This window comes from Oncorhynchus mykiss, chromosome 25 (assembly GCF_057628025.1).
Source record: "Oncorhynchus mykiss isolate SJ-2025 chromosome 25, ASM5762802v1, whole genome shotgun sequence".
In the NCBI taxonomy this organism is placed as follows: domain Eukaryota; kingdom Metazoa; phylum Chordata; class Actinopteri; order Salmoniformes; family Salmonidae; genus Oncorhynchus; species Oncorhynchus mykiss.
The window spans coordinates 90,674,322-90,692,500 of NC_143046.1; the positions used below are offsets into that span (position 1 = coordinate 90,674,322).

The following is an 18,179-nucleotide window of genomic DNA, read 5'->3' on the forward strand; positions in this document are numbered from 1 at the left end:
GGTGGATGAACCTCCAGATGGAGCAGGGGGTGGATGAACCTCCCGATGGAGAAGCAGCAGGGGGTGGATGAACCTCCCGATGGAGAAGGCCGTGGATGAACCTCCAGATGGAGAAAAGGGTGGATGAACCTCCAGATGGAGCAGGGGGTGGATGAACCTCCAGATGGAGAAGGGTGTGGATGAACCTCCAGATGGAGAAGGGGGTGGATGAACCTCCAGATGGAGAAGAGGGTGGATGAACCTCCAGATGGCGGCTGTATGACTTGTTCACTACAGAATTAATACCCATATATCTAATATATATATAATAATATATATATAATACCACCCCAACTTCAAACTCAAGTGTTCTCACTTCCTGTTATTTTATGGCAAAATTATCATCATAAGCAACAGGTGTATGGTGTGGTATATTTACGACATGCTGTCTGTGCTTGAGGTAAGGTGTTATATTACAGTAAGACATGTGCTTGATGTTGGTGTGCATTACACAGCCTCACGAAACCTACAGCACTGTATGTGATATCAACAGAGAAGTATATTTTCTGGGTGATTTTAATATTTACTGGCTCTCGTCAAGCTGCCCACTCAAGAAAATGCTTCAAACTGTAACCAGTACCTGCAGCCTGGTTCAGGTTATCAGTCAACCTACCAGGGTAGTTACAAACAGCACAGGAATTAAATCATCATGTATTGATCACATCTTTACTAATGATGCAGAAATGGGTTTTAAAGCAGTATCCAGATCCATCAGATGTAGTGATCACAATATAGTAGCAATATCTATGAAAACCACAGTTCCAAGGGCTGGGCCTAATATAGTGTATAAAAGGTCAGGCTGGGCCTAATCTAGTGTATAGGAGGTCAGGCTGGGCCTAATCTAGTGTATAGGAGGTCAGGCTGGGCCTAATCTAGTGTATAGGAGGTCAGGCTGGGCCTAATCTAGTGTATAAGAGGTCAGGCTGGGCCTAATATAGTGTATAAGAGGTCAGGCTGGGCCTAATCTAGTGTATAAGAGGTCAGGCTGGGCCTAATCTAGTGTATAAGAGGTCAGGCTGGGCCTAATCTAGTGTATAAGAGGTCAGGCTGGGCCTAATATAGTGTATAAGAGGTCAGGCTGGGCCTAATCTAGTGTATAAGAGGTCAGGCTGGGCCTAATCTAGTGTATAAGAGGTCAGGCTGGGCCTAATCTAGTGTATAGGAGGTCAGGCTGGGCCTAATATAGTGTATAAGAGGTCAGGCTGGGCCTAATATAGTGTATAAGAGGTCAGGCTGGGCCTAATATAGTGTATAAGAGGTCAGGCTGGGCCTAATCTAGTGTATAAGAGGTCAGGCTGGGCCTAATCTAGTGTATAAGAGGTCAGGCTGGTTCTAATCTAGTGTATAAGAGGTCAGGCTGGTTCCAATCTAGTGTATAAGAGGTCAGGCTGGTTCTAATATAGTGTATAAGAGGTCAGGCTGGTTCTAATATAGTGTATAAGAGGTCAGGCTGGTTCTAATATAGTGTATAAGAGGTCAGGCTGGTTCTAATATAGTGTATAAGAGGTCAGGCTGGTTCTAATATAGTGTATAAGAGGTCAGGCTGGGCCTAATCTAGTGTATAAGAGGTCAGGCTGGGCCTAATCTAGTGTATAAGAGGTCAGGCTGGGCCTAATCTAGTGTATAGGAGGTCAGGCTGGGCCTAATATAGTGTATAAGAGGTCAGGCTGGGCCTAATATAGTGTATAAGAGGTCAGGCTGGGCCTAATATAGTGTATAAGAGGTCAGGCTGGGCCTAATCTAGTGTATAAGAGGTCAGGCTGGGCCTAATCTAGTGTATAAGAGGTCAGGCTGGTTCTAATCTAGTGTATAAGAGGTCAGGCTGGTTCCAATCTAGTGTATAAGAGGTCAGGCTGGGCCTAATCTAGTGTATAAGAGGTCAGGCTGGGCCTAATCTAGTGTATAGGAGGTCAGGCTGGGCCTAATATAGTGTATAAGAGGTCAGGCTGGGCCTAATATAGTGTATAAGAGGTCAGGCTGGGCCTAATATAGTGTATAAGAGGTCAGGCTGGGCCTAATCTAGTGTATAAGAGGTCAGGCTGGGCCTAATCTAGTGTATAAGAGGTCAGGCTGGTTCTAATCTAGTGTATAAGAGGTCAGGCTGGTTCCAATCTAGTGTATAAGAGGTCAGGCTGGTTCTAATATAGTGTATAAGAGGTCAGGCTGGTTCTAATATAGTGTATAAGAGGTCAGGCTGGTTCTAATATAGTGTATAAGAGGTCAGGCTGGTTCTAATATAGTGTATAAGAGGACAGGCTGGTTCTAATATAGTGTATAAGAGGTCAGGCTGGTTCTAATATAGTGTATAAGAGGTCAGGCTGGGCCTAATATAGTGTATAAGAGGTCAGGCTGGGCCTAATCTAGTGTATAAGAGGTCAGGCTGGTTCTAATCTAGTGTATAAGAGGTCAGGCTGGTTCTAATCTAGTGTATAAGAGGTCAGGCTGGTTCCAATCTAGTGTATAAGAGGTCAGGCTGGGCCTAATCTAGTGTATAAGAGGTCAGGCTGGGCCTAATATAGTGTATAAGAGGTCAGGCTGGTTCTAATATAGTGTATAAGAGGTCACACAATACGTTTTGTAGTGATTTCTATGTTGATGATGTAAAGAATATTTGCTGGTCTGTGGTGTGTAATGAGGAGCAACCATGTGGTGAACTTGACACATTTATGAAATAGTTTATCCCAGTTACTAATAAACATGCACCCATTTTTAAGAAAATGACTGTAAAAGCTGTTAAATCCTCGTGGATTGATGAGGAATTGAACAATTGTATGGTTGAGAGGGATGATGCAGAAGGAATGGGAGTTAAGTCTGGCTGTACAATTGATTGGCAAAAATCACGTGACTAAACTAAATAAAAATAAACTACACTACGAAACAAAGATAAATGATATAAAGAATGATAGTAAAAAGCTTTGGAGCACCTTAAATTAAATGTTGGGAAAAAAGGAAAACTCGGCTCCGTCATTCATTGAATCAAATGAATCATTCATTACAAAACCCACTGATATTTCCAACTACTTTAATGATTTTTTCATTGGCAAGATTAGCAAACCTAGGCATGCCATGTCAGACAATAAACACTGACACTACACATCCAAGTATATCGGACCAAATTATGAAAGACAAGCATTGTCCTTTTGAATGACGTAAAGTCAGTGTGGAAGAAGTGAAAAAATTATTGGTGTCTATCAACAATGACAAGCCACCAGAGTCTGACAATCTGGATGGAAAATGACTGAGGATAATAGCAGACGATATTGCCACTCCTATTTGCCACATCTTCAATTTAAGCCTACTAGAGAGTGTGTTCCCTCAGGCCTGGAGGGAAGCTAAAGTCATTCCACTACCTAAGAATAGTGAATCCCCCTTTACTGGCTCAAATAGCCAACCAATCAGCCCTTTACCAACCCTTTAGTAAATTTCTGGAAAAAATTGCGTTTGACCAGATACAATGCTATTTTACAGTAAACAAATTGACAACATACTTTCAGCACGCATATTGGGAAGGACATTCAACAAGCACAGCACTTACACACATGACTGATGATTGGCTGAGAGAAATTGATGATACAATGATTGTGGGGGCTGTTTTGTTAGACTTCAGTGCCGCTTTTGACATTATTGAGATCACAGTCTGCTGCTGGAAAAACGTATGTGTTATGGCTTTACACCCCCTGCTATATTGTGGATAAAGAGTTACTTGTCTAACAGAACACAGTGAGTGTTCTTTAATGGAAGCCTCTCCAACGTAATCCAGGTAGAATCAGGAATTCCCCAGGGCAGCTGTTTAGGCCCCTTGCTTTTTTCAATCTTTACTAACGACATGCCACTGGCTTTGAGGAAAGATAGTGTGCCTATGTATATGGATGTCTCAACACTAAACACGTGAGCTACTACAGCGACTGAAATGACTGCAACACTTAACAAAGAGCTGCAGTTAGTTTCAGAATAGGTGGCAAGGAATAAGTTAGTCCTAAATATTTAAAAAGCTAAAAGCGTTGTATTTGGGATAAATCATTCACTAAATCCTTAACCTCAACTAAATATTGTAATAAATCATGTGGAAATTGAGCAAGTTGAGGTGACTAAACTGCTTGGAGTAACCCTGGACTGTAACCCTGAACTGCCATGGTCAAAACATATTGATACAACAGTAGCTAAGATGGGGAGAAGTCTGTCCATAATAAAGCGCTGCTCTGGCTTCTTAACAGCACTATCAACAAGGCAGGTCTTACAGGTCCTAGTTTCTACCTTCTTAACAGCACTAGAAACAAGGCAGATCCTACAGGCCCTAGTTTCTACCTCCTTAACAGCACTATCAACAAGGCAGGTCCTACAGGCCCTAGTTTCTACCTTCTTAACAGCACTATCAACAAGGCAGGTCCTACAGGCCCTAGTTTCTACCTTCTTAACAGCACTATCAACAAGGTAGGTCCTACAGGCCCTAGTTTCTACCTTCTTAACAACACTATCAACAAGGCAGGTCCTACAGGCCCTAGTTTCTACCTTCTTAACAACACTATCAACAAGGCAGGTCCTACAGACCCTAGTTTTGTCGCACCTTACTATTGTTCAGTCGTGTGGTCAGGTGCCACAAAGAGGGACTTGGGAAAATTGCAGTTGGCTCAGAACAGGGCAGCACGGCTGGCCCTTAAAAGTACACAGAGAGCTAACATTAATGACATGTCATTCTCTCATGGCTCAAAGTGGAAGAAAGGTTGACTTCATCACTACTTGTTTTTGTAAGAGGTATTGACCGAGCTGTCTGTTTAAAATACTTGCACACAGCTTGGACACCCATGAAGAGTAGCTGCTGCCTTGGCAGGAACTAATAGGGATCCATAATAAACCCCAGGAAGAGTAGCTGCTGCCTTGGCAGGAACTAATGGGGATCCATAATAAACCCCAGGAAGGGTAGCTGCTGCCTTGGCAGGAACTAATAGTGATCCATAATAAACCCCAGGAAGAGTAGCTGCTGCCTTGACAAGAACTAATGGGGATCCATAAAAAAACCCAGGAAGAGTAGCTGCTGCCTTGGCAGGAACTAATGATGATCCATAATAAATCCCAGGAAGAGTAGCTGCTGCCTTGGCAGGAACTAATGGGGATCCATAATAAACCCCAGGAAGAGTAGCTGCTGCTTGGCAGGAACTAATGGGGATCCATAATAAACCCCAGGAAGAGTAGCTGCTGCCTTGACAGGAACTAATGGGGATCCATAATAAACCCCAGGAAGAGTAGCTGCTGCCTTGACAGGAACTAATGGGGATCCATAATAAATCCCAGGAAGAGTAGCTGCTGCCTTGGCAGGAACTAATGGGGATCCATAATAAACCCCAGGAAGAGTAGCTGCTGCCTTGGCAGGAACTAATGGGGATCCATAATAAACCCCAGGAAGAGTAGCTGCTGCCTTGGCAGGAACTAATGGGGATCCATAATAAATGCACATACAGTGCATTCAGAAAGTATTCAGACCCCTTGACGATATTTTTTTTCCTCATCAATCTACACACAATTCCCCATAATGACAAAGCAAAACTGTTTTTTACACATTTTTACAATTTTATTCTAAATAAAAAACTGTAATTTACATAAGTATTCAGACTCTTTACTCAGTACTTTGTTGAAGCACCTTTGGCAGACATTACAGCCTCGAGTCATCTTGGGTATGATGCTACAAGCTTGGCACACCTATATTAGGGTAGTTTCTCCCATCCTCTCAAGCTCTGTCAGGTTGGATGGGGAGCGTTGCTGTACAGCTATTTACAGGTCTCTCCAGTGATGTTCAACTGGGTTCAAGTCCGGGCTCTGGCTGGGCCACTCAAGGACATTCAGAGTCCCGAGTCCTGAAGCCACTCCTGCGTTGTCTTGGCTGTGTGCTTAGTGTCGTTGTCCTGTTGGAAGGTGACCCTTCACCCCCAGTCTGAGGTCCTGAGCACTCTGGAGCAGGTTTTCATCAAGGATCTCTCTGTACTTTGCTCAGGTCATCTTTCCCTCAATCCTGACTCTCTCCCAGTCCCTGCCGCTGAAAAAAATCCCCACAGCATGATGCTGCCACCACCATGCTTCACCGTAGGGATGGTGCCAGGTGTCCTCCAGACATGATGCTGCCATCACCATGCTTCCCCATAGGGATGGTGCCAGGTGTCCTCCAGACATGATGCTGCCACCACCATGCTTCACCGTAGGGATGGTGCCAGGTTTCCTCCAGATGTGATGCTTGCCATTCAAGGCAAAGAGTTCAATCTTGGTTTCATCAGACCAGAGAATATTGTTTCTCAAGGTCTGAGAGTCCTTTAGGAGCCTTTTGGTAAACTACCAGCGGGCTGTAATGTGCCTTTTACTGAGAAGTGGCTTCTGTCTGGCCACTCTACCATAAAGGCCTGATTGGTGGGGTACTGTAGAGATGATTGTTCTTCTGGAAGGTTCTGCCATTTCCACAGAGGAACTCTGGAGCTCTGTCAGAGTGACCATCAGGTTTGTGGTCACCTCCCTGACCAAGGCCCTTCTCCTCCGATTTTTCAGTATGGCCGGGCGGCCAGCTCTAGGAAGAGTCTTGGTGGTTCCAAACGTCTTCCATTTAAGAATGATGGAGGCCATTGTGTTCTTGGGAACCTTCAATGCTGCAGAAATGTTTTGGTACCCTTCCCCAGGTCTGTGCCTCGACATAATCCTGTCTCGGATCTCTACAGACAATTTCTTCCACCTCATGGCTTGTTTTTTGCTCTGACATACACTGTCAGCTGTGGGGCCTTCTATAGAAAGGTGCCTTTCCAAATCATGTCCAATCAATTGAAGTTACCAAAGTTGGCCTCCAATCAAGTAGAAACATTTCAAAGATGATCAATGGAAACAGGATACACCTGAGCTCAATTTCGAGTCTCATAGCAAAGTGTCTGAATACTTACGAAAATAAGGCATTTCTGGGGGGGTTTCTAATAAATGTCCCTACATTTCTAAAAGCCTGTTTTCTCTTTGTAATTATGGGGTATTGTGATGTCGTTATGGGGTATTGTGATGTCGTTATGGGGTAGTGTGATGTCGTTATGGGGTAGTGTGATGTCAATATGGGGTAGTGTGACGTCGTTATGGGGTAGTGTGATGTCAATATGGGGTAGTGTGATGTCGTTATGGGGTATTGTGATGTCATTATGGGGTAGTGTGATGTCAATATGGGGTAGTGTGATGTCGTTATGGGGTAGTGTGATGTCGTTATGGGGTAGTGTGATGTCGTTATGGGGTAGTGTGATGTCGTTATGGGGTAGTGTGATGTCGTTATGGGGTAGTGTGATGTCGTTATGGGGTATTGTGATGTCGTTATGGGGTAGTGTGATGTCGTTATGGGGTAGTGTGATGTCGTTATGGGGTAGTGTGTAGATTGATGAGGATCTTTTTTTATTCGTTTAAAAAAATGGAAAAGTCAAAGAGTCTGAATAGTTTCCGAAGGCAGTGTGTGTGTGTGTGTGTGTGTGTGTGTGTGTTAGTGTGTCTTTCAGAGGTGATAAACAGAAGACACATTTCCTGACTGAAAAGAAAATGGACTAATAAAGTCTTCTTCTCCTTCTTCTTCTTCTTCTTCTTCTTCTCCTTCTTCTTCTTCTTCTCTCAGAGTGCTGGATCAACACAAGCTGTCTAAAGAACAGTGGGAGCAGCGGATCCAGACCTGGCACGAGGAACACAGAGCTATGCTCAAGTAAGTGTGAACGCTAATTACAGTTAGGATTCAGGACTTTTCCACCAATTAGTTAGGATTCAGGACTTTTCCACCAATTAGTTAGGATTCAGGACTTTTCCACCAATTAGTTTGGATTCAGACCTATTCCACCAATTAGTTTGGATTCAGACCTTTCCCACTAATTACAGTTAGGATTCAGACCTTTCTCCACCAATTACAGTTAGGATTTAGACCTTTCTCCACCAATTACAGTTAGGATTCAGACCTTTCTCCACCAATTACAGTTAGGATTCAGACCTTTCTCCACCAATTACAGTTAGGATTCAGACCTTTCTCCACCAATTACAGTTAGGATTTAGACCTTTCTCCACCAATTAGTTAGGATTCAGGACTTTTCCACCAATTAGTTTGGATTCAGACCTATTCCACCAATTACAGTTAGGATTTAGACCTTTCTCCACCAATTACAGTTAGGATTTAGACCTTTCTCCACCAATTACAGTTAGGATTTAGACCTTTCTCCACCAATTACAGTTAGGATTCAGACCTTTCTCCACCAATTACAGTTAGGATTCAGACCTTTTCCACCAATTACAGTTAGGATTCAGACCTTTCTCCACCAATTACAGTTAGGATTCAGACCTTTTCCACCAATTACAGTTAGGATTCAGACCTTTCTCCACCAATTACAGTTAGGATTCAGACCTTTCCCACCAATTACAGTTAGGATTCCATTGATGCTTTGTGAACAGGGAGGATGCTATGCTGGAGTATCTAAAGATCGCCCAGGACTTGGAGATGTATGGAGTCAACTTCTTTGACATCAAGAACAGGAAGGGGACAGAGCTGTGGCTGGGGGTAGATGCCCTGGGACTCAACATCTACGAGAAGGACGACAGGTAAACATCTACCTCTACAGCTACTATTACTTTACCTCTACCTCTACTTATACTCTACCTCTACTCTACTCCACTCTACCTCTACTCTACCTCTACCTCTACTCCACTCTACCTCTACCTCTACTCCACTTCTACCTCTACTCCACTTCTACCTCTACTCCACTCTACCTCTACCTCTACCTCTACTCTACCTCTACGCCTGCTAACTGTACTCTACTTATACTCTACTCTACTCTACCTCTACCTCTACTCCACTCTACTCTACCTCTACTCTACTCTACCTCTACTCCACTCTACCTCTACTCCACTCTACCTCTACTCCACTCTACCTCTACTCCACTCTACCTCTACTCTACTCTACCTCTACTCTACTCTACCTCTACTCTACCTCTACTCCACTCTACTTCTACTCCACTCTACCTCTACTCCACTCTACCTCTACTCCTCGCTTGCTAACTGTAATCTACTTCTCCTCTCAGTCCCTAGCCTACTGTCAGCTAACATCAAACATGACCGGCAGGTTGTGGATGTTATGGGGAGGTCGTTGCCCTAGTTATCCTGAGTCCTCTAAACAGTATTGATTACATCATGATATTAGTAGTACGTAAAGGAGTCACAACGCTTTGTTTGCACTTGTTTTTAACTGCTGAATGTTGACGTGACTTCTCTCTTCCAGACTGACTCCAAAGATCGGGTTTCCCTGGAGTGAAATTAGGAACATTTCATTCAGTGATAAAAAGTTCATCATCAAGCCCATCGATAAGAAAGCTCCCGTGAGTCCTCTATTATTCCGTTAATGTCAGTCAAGTTACTGCTGTAAGCCTCAGGTCTTGTTCAGTACATCACTTCAGAGACCGAGAGAGTGTAAACAAGTGTCTGTGTGTGTGTGTGTGTGAGAGAGAGCGATTGAGATTGAGAGCGATTGAGATTGAGAGCGATTGCGATTGAGAGAGTGATTGAGATTGAGAGAGCGATTGAGATTGAGAGCGATTGAGACTGAGAGAGCGCGAGAGAGCGATTGAGATTGAGAGAGCGATTGAGATTGAGAGAGCGCGAGAGAACGATTGAGATTGAGAGAGCGATTGAGAATGAGAGAGCGCGAGAGAACGATTGAGATTGAGAGCGATTGAGATTGAGAGCGCGAGAGAGCGATTGAGAGCGATTGAGATTGAGAGAGCGTGAGAAAGCGATTGAGATTGAAAGAGCGATTGAGATTGAAAGAGCTTGAGATTGAGCGCGAGAAAGCGATTGAGATTGAGAGCTATTGAGATTGAGAGCTATTGAGATTGAGAGTGATTGAGACTGAGAGAGCGGTTTAATAAAACCCAACATATATTCTCAGGATTTTGTGTTCTACGCCCCTCGGCTGGGCATGAATAAGCGTATCCTGGCTCTGTGCATGGGGAACCATGAGCTATACATGAAACGCAGGAAGCCGGACACCATCGAGGTGCAGCAGATGAAGACTAAGGCCAGGGAGGAGAAGCACCAGAAACAGATGGAAAGGTAAGAGACAGGACCACACCTTCACCTGTATACAGGACCACACCTTCACCTGTATACAGGACCACACCTTCACCTGTACACAGGACTACACCTTCACCTGTACACAGGACTACACCTTCACCTGTACACAGGACCACACCTTCACCTGTACACAGGACCACACCTTCACCTGTACACAGGACCACACCTTCACCTGTACACAGGACCACACCTTCACCTGTACACAGGACCACACCTTCACCTGTACACAGGACCACACCTTCACCTGTACACAGGACCACACCTTCACCTGTATACAGGACCACACCTTCACCTGTATACAGGACCACACCTTCACCTGTATACAGGACCACACCTTCACCTGTACACAGGACCACACCTTCACCTGTACACAGGACCACACCTTCACCTGTACACAGGACCACACCTTCACCTGTACACAGGACCACACCTTCACCTGTACACAGGACCACACCTTCACCTGTACACAGGACCACACCTTCACCTGTACACAGGACCACACCTTCACCTGTACACAGGACCACACCTTCACCTGTACACTGGACTACACCTTCACCTGTATACAGGACCACACCTTCACCTGTACACAGGACCACACCTTCACCTGTACACAGGACCACACCTTCACCTGTACACAGGACCACACCTTCACCTGTACACAGGACCACACCTTCACCTGTACACAGGACCACACCTTCACCTGTACACAGGACCACACCTTCACCTGTATACAGGACCACACCTTCACCTGTACACAGGACCACACCTTCACCTGTACACAGGACCACACCTTCACCTGTACACAGGACCACACCTTCACCTGTACACAGGACCACACCTTCACCTGTACACAGGACCACACCTTCACCTGTATACAGGACCACACCTTCACCTGTACACAGGACCACACCTTCACCTGTACACAGGACCACACCTTCACCTGTACACAGGACCACACCTTCACCTGTACACAGGACCACACCTTCACCTGTACACAGGACCACACCTTCACCTGTACACAGGACCACACCTTCACCTGTACACAGGACTACACCTTCACCTGTACACTGGACCACACCTTCACCTGTATACAGGACCACACCTTCACCTGTACACAGGACCACACCTTCACCTGTACACAGGACCACACCTTCACCTGTACACAGGACCACACCTTCACCTGTACACAGGACCACACCTTCACCTGTACACAGGACTACACCTTCACCTGTACACAGGACCACACCTTCACCTGTACACAGGACTACACCTTCACCTGTACACAGGACCACACCTTCACCTGTACACAGGACCACACCTTCACCTGTACACAGGACCACACCTTCACCTGTACACAGGACTACACCTTCACCTGTACACAGGACCACACCTTCACCTGTACACAGGACCACACCTTCACCTGTACACAGGACCACACCTTCACCTGTACACAGGACCACACCTTCACCTGTACACAGGACCACACCTTCACCTGTACGCCTATGTAGATATTCCATAAAAAATCTGCCGTTTCCAGCTACAACATGAACAATGTCTACACTGTATTTCTGATCAATATGATATTATTTTAATGGACAAAAAATGTCCTCTTCTTTGAAAAACAAGGACATTTCTAGGTGACCCCAAACTTTTGAACAGTAGTGTATGTCAATAAGGTATCTGCTGTTTTTTTTCATACATTTGAAAAAAAATCTAAAAACCTGTTTTCGCATTGTCATTATAGGGTATTGTGATGTCATTATAGGGTAGTGTGATGTCATTATAGGGTATTGTGATGTCATTATAGGGTATTGTGATGTCATTATAGGGTATTGTGATGTCATTATAGGGTATTGTGATGTCATTATGGGGTATTGTGATGTCATTATGGGGTATTGTGATGTCATTATGGGGTATTGTGATGTCATTATGGGGTATTGTGATGTCATTATGGGGTATTGTGATGTCATTATGGGGTATTGTGATGTCATTATGGGGTATTGTGATGTCATTATGGGGTATTGTGATGTCAATATGGGGTATTGTGATGTCAATATGGGGTAGTGTGATGTCATTATGGGGTAGTGTGATGTCATTATGGGGTATTGTGATGTCATTATGGGGTATTGTGATGTCATTATGGGGTATTGTGATGTCATTATGGGGTATTGTGATGTCATTATGGGGTATTGTGATGTCATTATGGGGTATTGTGATGTCATTATGGGGTATTGTGAGGTCATTATGGGGTATTGTGTGCAGATTCACGAGGAAAACATTATTTCATCAATTTAAGAATAAGGCTGTAATGTAACAAAATGTGGGAAAAGTGAAGAAGGGGTCTGAATTCTTTCCAAAGGCTCTGTAGGTCACTATTATTTGACGTAGAGATAGCATTTACTACCTCATGGACCCTGTGGAATACACAGCTCCGTCTATGAGTGGTTGTATTTCTACAGCTCCATCACTCAGCTTTATAGCAAACCGTTATGTAACAGCTTTATATGAAAGCTTTACAGCTAACAAGCATTAAAGTGTTAGGAGTTTATTATCCAACGTTGCGTGGCGTAATGTGGCGTTCACTGTATAATTGTGTTTATGATGCTTGTGAACTGCTGGCTGTGCTGTGTGTCTTCGGTCTCTCACAAGTTACAATCCCTTCTCCTGTACCTGTACCCCACCTTTACCCTGCTGTACCCTACCTTTACCCTCCACCTTCACCCTACTGTACCCCACCTTCACCCTACTGTACCTCACCTTCACCCTCCTGTACCTCACCTTCACCCTCCTGTACCTCACCTTCACCCTCCTGTACCTCACCTTCACCCTCCTGTACCTCACCTTCACCCTCCTGTACCCCACCTTTACTCTCCACCTTCACCCTGCTGTACCCCACCTTCACCCTGCTGTACCCCACCTTCACCCTGCTGTACCCCACCTTCACCCTCCTGTACCTCATCTTCACCTTCCACCTTCACCCTCCTGTACCTCAGCTTCACCCTTCTGCACCCCCACCTTCACCCTACTGTACCCACCTTCACCCTACTGTACCTCATCTTTACCCTCCTGTACCTCATCTTCACCCTTCTGCACCCCCACCTTCACCCTCCTGTACCCCGCTTTCACCTTATCTGTGAACTGCTGTCTGTACTGTGTGGCTTCCGTGTCTCAGGAGTCGAACCAGGCAAAGATACACCAATATAAAAAGTCACAATCACCTACTCCTGTTTTCAGGGCCCAGCTAGAGAATGAGAAGAAGAAACGGGAGGCTATGGAGAAAGAGAAGGATCAGATGGAGAGAGAGAAGCAGGACTTGATGCTGAGGCTGTACCAGTTTGAGGAGACAACCAAGAAGGCAGAGAGAGGTAAGGACATGTAATATGGGTAAGGAAGGTAGGGTGCACCACAGATTTCCAGACAGACTTCCATCCTTCATAATCTAAACATTCATAGGAAAGCAGGGTATGTCAGAGACTCCCTTCCTTCATAATCTAATCATTCATAGGAAGGCAGGGTGTGTCAGAGACTCCCTTCCTTCATAATCTAATCATTCATAGGAAGGCAGGGTGTGTCAGAGACTCCCTTCCTTCATAATCTAATCATTCATAGGAAGGCAGGGTGTGCCAGAGACTCCCTTCCTTCATTGTCTAATCATTCATAGACTTTATTGTCTGTAGAGATACTGCCATCAAATGTTGACTTGCTTCCCTTCAGACTTGGGTTGCGTCCCAGTAGTATCTCCTTTCTCCTGAAGTGTACACTCGTTCACTACTTCCCAATCATATAAAATCATTGGATTGGTGGAGGCATAGACCGGTGGGAGTTTCCGCCATATTTCTTAGCCAAATATCAAATCAGAGGGGAAGGGAACACTTTGGGATAAATTAGAGACAACAGCCTTGCTCTTTATCAGGGTGAGTGAAGTTGAAACTCTTGTATTAACTAGTCAGATCTTTGGTTACAGAGGAATAATCAAGATAACCTTTTAACTAGCAGCATAGCTTGCCTTATTGCCCTACACTTCCCCTGGGTAAAGTGAACACATACATATTATTCACTATATAATCTCAGTGGGAATTGAACCTACAACCTTGGTGTTGCTAGTGTCACTCTTTTACCAACTGAGCCATACAAGACCACCTCTACCCCACCTTCACCTTCCTGTACCCCACCTTCACCTTCCTGTACCCCACCTTCACCTTCCTGTACCCCACCTTCACCCTCCTGTACCCCACCTACACCCTCCTGTACCCCACCTTCACCTTCCTGTACCCCACCTTCACCTTCCTGTACCCCACCTTCACCCTCCTGTACCCCACCTTCACCCTCCTGTACCCCACCTATATCCTCCTGTACCCCACCTTCACCCTCCTGTACCCCACCTTCACCCTCCTGTAACCCACCTTCACCTTCCTGTAACCCACCTTCACCTTCCTGTACCCCACCTTCACCCTCCTGTACCCCACCTTCACCCTCCTGTACCCCACCTACATCCTCCTGTACCCCACCTTCACCTTCCTGTACCCCACCTTCACCCTCCTGTAACCCACCTTCACCTTCCTGTACCCCACCTTCACCCTCCTGTACCCCACCTTCACCCTCCTGTAACCCACCTTCACCTTCCTGTACCCCACCTTCACCTTCCTGTACCCCACCTTCACCCTGCTGTACCCACCTTCACCCTCCTGTACCCACCTTCACCCTCCTGTACCCCACCTTCACCCTCCTGTACCCCACCTTCACCCTGCTGTACCCCACTTTCACCCTGCTGTACCCCGCCTTCACCCTCCTCTACCCCACCTTCACCCTCCTCTACCCCGCCTTCACCCTCCTCTACCCGCCTTCACCCTCCTCTACCCCACCTTCACCCTCCTCTACCCCACCTTCACCCTCCTGTACCCCACCTTCACCCTCCTGTACCCCACCTTCACCCTCCTGTACCCCACCTTCACCCTCCTGTACCCCACCTTCACCCTGCTGTACCCCACTTTCACCCTCCTCTACCCCACCTTCACCCTCCTGTACCCCACTTTCACTCTCCTCTACCCCACCTTCACCTTTCACATTTAATCCTAATAAAAAAATCCCTGTATTCGGTTAGGAACACCACTTTATTTTAAGTGAAATGTCAGAATAATAGTATAGAGAATTATTTATTTCAGATTTTTCATCACATTCCCAGTGTGTCAGAAGTTTACATAGACTCAATTACTATCTTGTAGCATTGCCTTGAAATTGTTTAACTTGGGTAAAACATTTTGGGTAGCCTTCCACAAGCTTCCCACAATAAGTTGGGTGAATTTTGGCCCATTCCTCCTGACAGAGCTGGTGTAACTGAGTCAGGTTTGTAGGCCTCCTTGCTCACACACGCTTTTTCAGTTCTGCCGCCAGATTTTCTATAGGACTGAGGTCAGGGCTTTGTGATGGCCACTCCAATACCTTGACTTTGTTGTCCTTAAGCCATTTTGCCACAACTTTGGAAGTATGCTTGGGGTCATTGTCCATTTGGAAGACCCATTTGCGACCAAGCTTTAACTTCCTGACTGATGTGTTGAGATGTTGCTTCAATATATCCACATAATTTTCTTCCCTCATGATGCCATCTATTTTGTGAATTGCACCAGTCCCTCCTGCAGCAAAGCACCCCCACAACATGATGCTGCCACCCCCGTGCTTCACGGTTGGGATGGTGTTCTTCAGCTTGCAAGCCTCCCCCTTTTTCCTCCTAACATAATGATGGTCATTATGGCCAAACAGTTCTATTTTTGTTCAGACCAGAGGACATTTCTCCAAAAATTACAATCTTTGTCCCCGTGTGCAGTTGCAAACCGTAGTTTGTCTTTGTTATGGCGGTTTTGGAGCAGTGGCTTCTTCCTTGCTGACCGGCCTTTCAGGTTATGTCGATATAGGACTCGTTTTACTGTGGATATAGATACTTTTGTACCCGTTTCCTCCAGCATCTTCACAAGGTCCTTTGCTGTTGTTCTGGGATTGATTTGCTCTTTTCACACCAAAGTACGTTCATCTATAGGAGAGAGAACGCGTCTCCTTCCTGAGCGGTATGACGGCTGCGTGGTCCCATGGTGTTTATACTTGCGTACTATTGTTTGTACAGATAAACGTGGTACCTTCAGGCGTTTGGAAATTGCTCCCAAGGATGAACCAGACTTGTGGAGGTCTACAATGTTTTTTCTGAGGTCTCGGCTGATTTCTTTTGATTTTCACATGTTGTCAAGCAAATAGGCACTGGGTTTGAAGGTAGGCCTTGAAATACATCCACAGGTACACCTCCAATTACTCAAATGATGTCAATTAGCCTATCAGAAGCTTCTAAAGCCATGACATCATTTTCTGGAATTTTCCAAGCTGTTTAAAGGCACAGTCAACTTAGTGTATGTAAACTTCAGAATCACTGGAATTGTGATACAGAGATTATTTCACTTATAATTCAGTCTGTAAGTTGTTGTAAAAATGACTTGTGTCATGCACAAAGTAGATGTCCTAACCGACTTGTCAAAACTATAGTTTGTTAACAAGAAATTTGTGAAGTGGTTGAAAAACGAGTTTTAATGACTCCAACCAAAATATATGCAAACTTCCGGCTTCAACTGTACAATGAACATAAATATAAATACAATATGTAAAGTGTTTGTCCCGCATTTCATGAGCTGAAATAAAAAATCCCTGAAATGTTCCAAAATGTTCACAAAAAAATCTTATTTCTCTCCAATGTTATTTACATTTGTTTACAACCCTGTTAGTGAGTATTTCTCCTTTGCCAAGATAATCCATCCACCTGACAGATGTGACATATCAAAAAAGCTGATTTAATAGCATGATCCACAGGTGCACCTTGTGCTGGGTACAATAAAAGGCCACTCTAAAATATGCAGTTTTGTCACACAACACAATGCCACAGATCTCTCAAGTTTTGAAGTGCAATTGGCATGCTGACTGCAGGAATGTCCACCAGAGCTGTTGCCCAAAAAAATTATGTTAATTTCTATACCTTAAGCCGCCTCTAATGTAATTTTAGAGAATTTGGCATTATGTCCAAATGGCCTCACAACGGCAGACCATGAGTATGGCGTCATGTATGGCATCGTGTGGGCGAGCGGTTCGCTGATGTCAATGCTGTGAACAGAGTGCCCCATGATGGTGCTGGGGTTATGGTATGGGCAGGCATAAACTGTGGACAACGAACACAATTGCATTTTATCGATGGCAATTTGAATGCACAGAGATACCGTGACAAGATCCTGAGGCCCATTGTCGTGCCATTCATCCACCACCATCACTTCATGTTTCAGCATGATAATGCACAGCCCCATGTCGCAAGACTCTGTAGACAATTCCTGGAAGCTGAAAATGTCCCAGTTCTTCCATGGCCTGCATACTCACCAGACACGTCACCCATTGATCATGTTTGGGATGCTCTGGATCGACCTGTATGACAGCGTGTTCCAGTTCCCGCCAACATCCAGCAACTTCACACAGCCATTGAAGAGGAGTGGGACAGCATTCCACAGGCCACAATCAACAGCCTGATCAACTCTATGTGAAGGAGATGTGTCGCGCTGCATGAGGCAAATGGTGGTCACACCAGATACTGACTGGTTTTCTGATCCACACCCCTACTTTTTTTTTAAAGGTATCTGTGACCAACAGATGCACATCTGTATTCCTGTCATGTCAAATAAATAGATTAGGGTCTAATTGATTTATTTGAATTAACTGATTTCATTATATTCTTTATAACTGTAACTCATTAAAATCTTTGAAATTGTTGCATGTTGCGTTTATATTTTTGTTCAGTATATATGAATATATATATATGTGTATATGTATTTTAATATAACGTCTGTCTGTCTGTAACAGAACTGCAGGAGCAGCTGGAGAGAGCTATCCGTCTGGAAGAGGAGAGGAGGAGGGTGGAGCAGGATGCAGCCAGGCTGGAGGCTGAGAGACAGGCTGCTCTCCTGGCCAAAGACGAGCTGGCCAGGCAGGCCGTGATTCAGCTAGAGAGTCAGGAACAG

The 18,179-nt window shown here is 45.0% G+C and overlaps 1 protein-coding gene across 1 annotated transcript in view; it reads left to right on the forward strand.

Moving 5' to 3' along the window:
- The window catches only part of ezra (ezrin a), a 39,243-nt gene that overhangs the window by 13,805 nt on the left and 7,259 nt on the right, over positions 1 to 18,179 (forward strand). Inside the window, exons 6-11 of the mRNA XM_036963118.2 lie at positions 7,652 to 7,735; positions 8,470 to 8,616; positions 9,293 to 9,389; positions 9,959 to 10,122; positions 13,378 to 13,508; positions 18,022 to 18,179. The exon at positions 18,022 to 18,179 is cut by the window's right edge and continues 3 nt beyond it. Coding sequence (XP_036819013.2) covers positions 7,652 to 7,735; positions 8,470 to 8,616; positions 9,293 to 9,389; positions 9,959 to 10,122; positions 13,378 to 13,508; positions 18,022 to 18,179 — 781 coding nt within the window. The remainder of the gene's footprint in view (positions 1 to 7,651; positions 7,736 to 8,469; positions 8,617 to 9,292; positions 9,390 to 9,958; positions 10,123 to 13,377; positions 13,509 to 18,021) is intronic.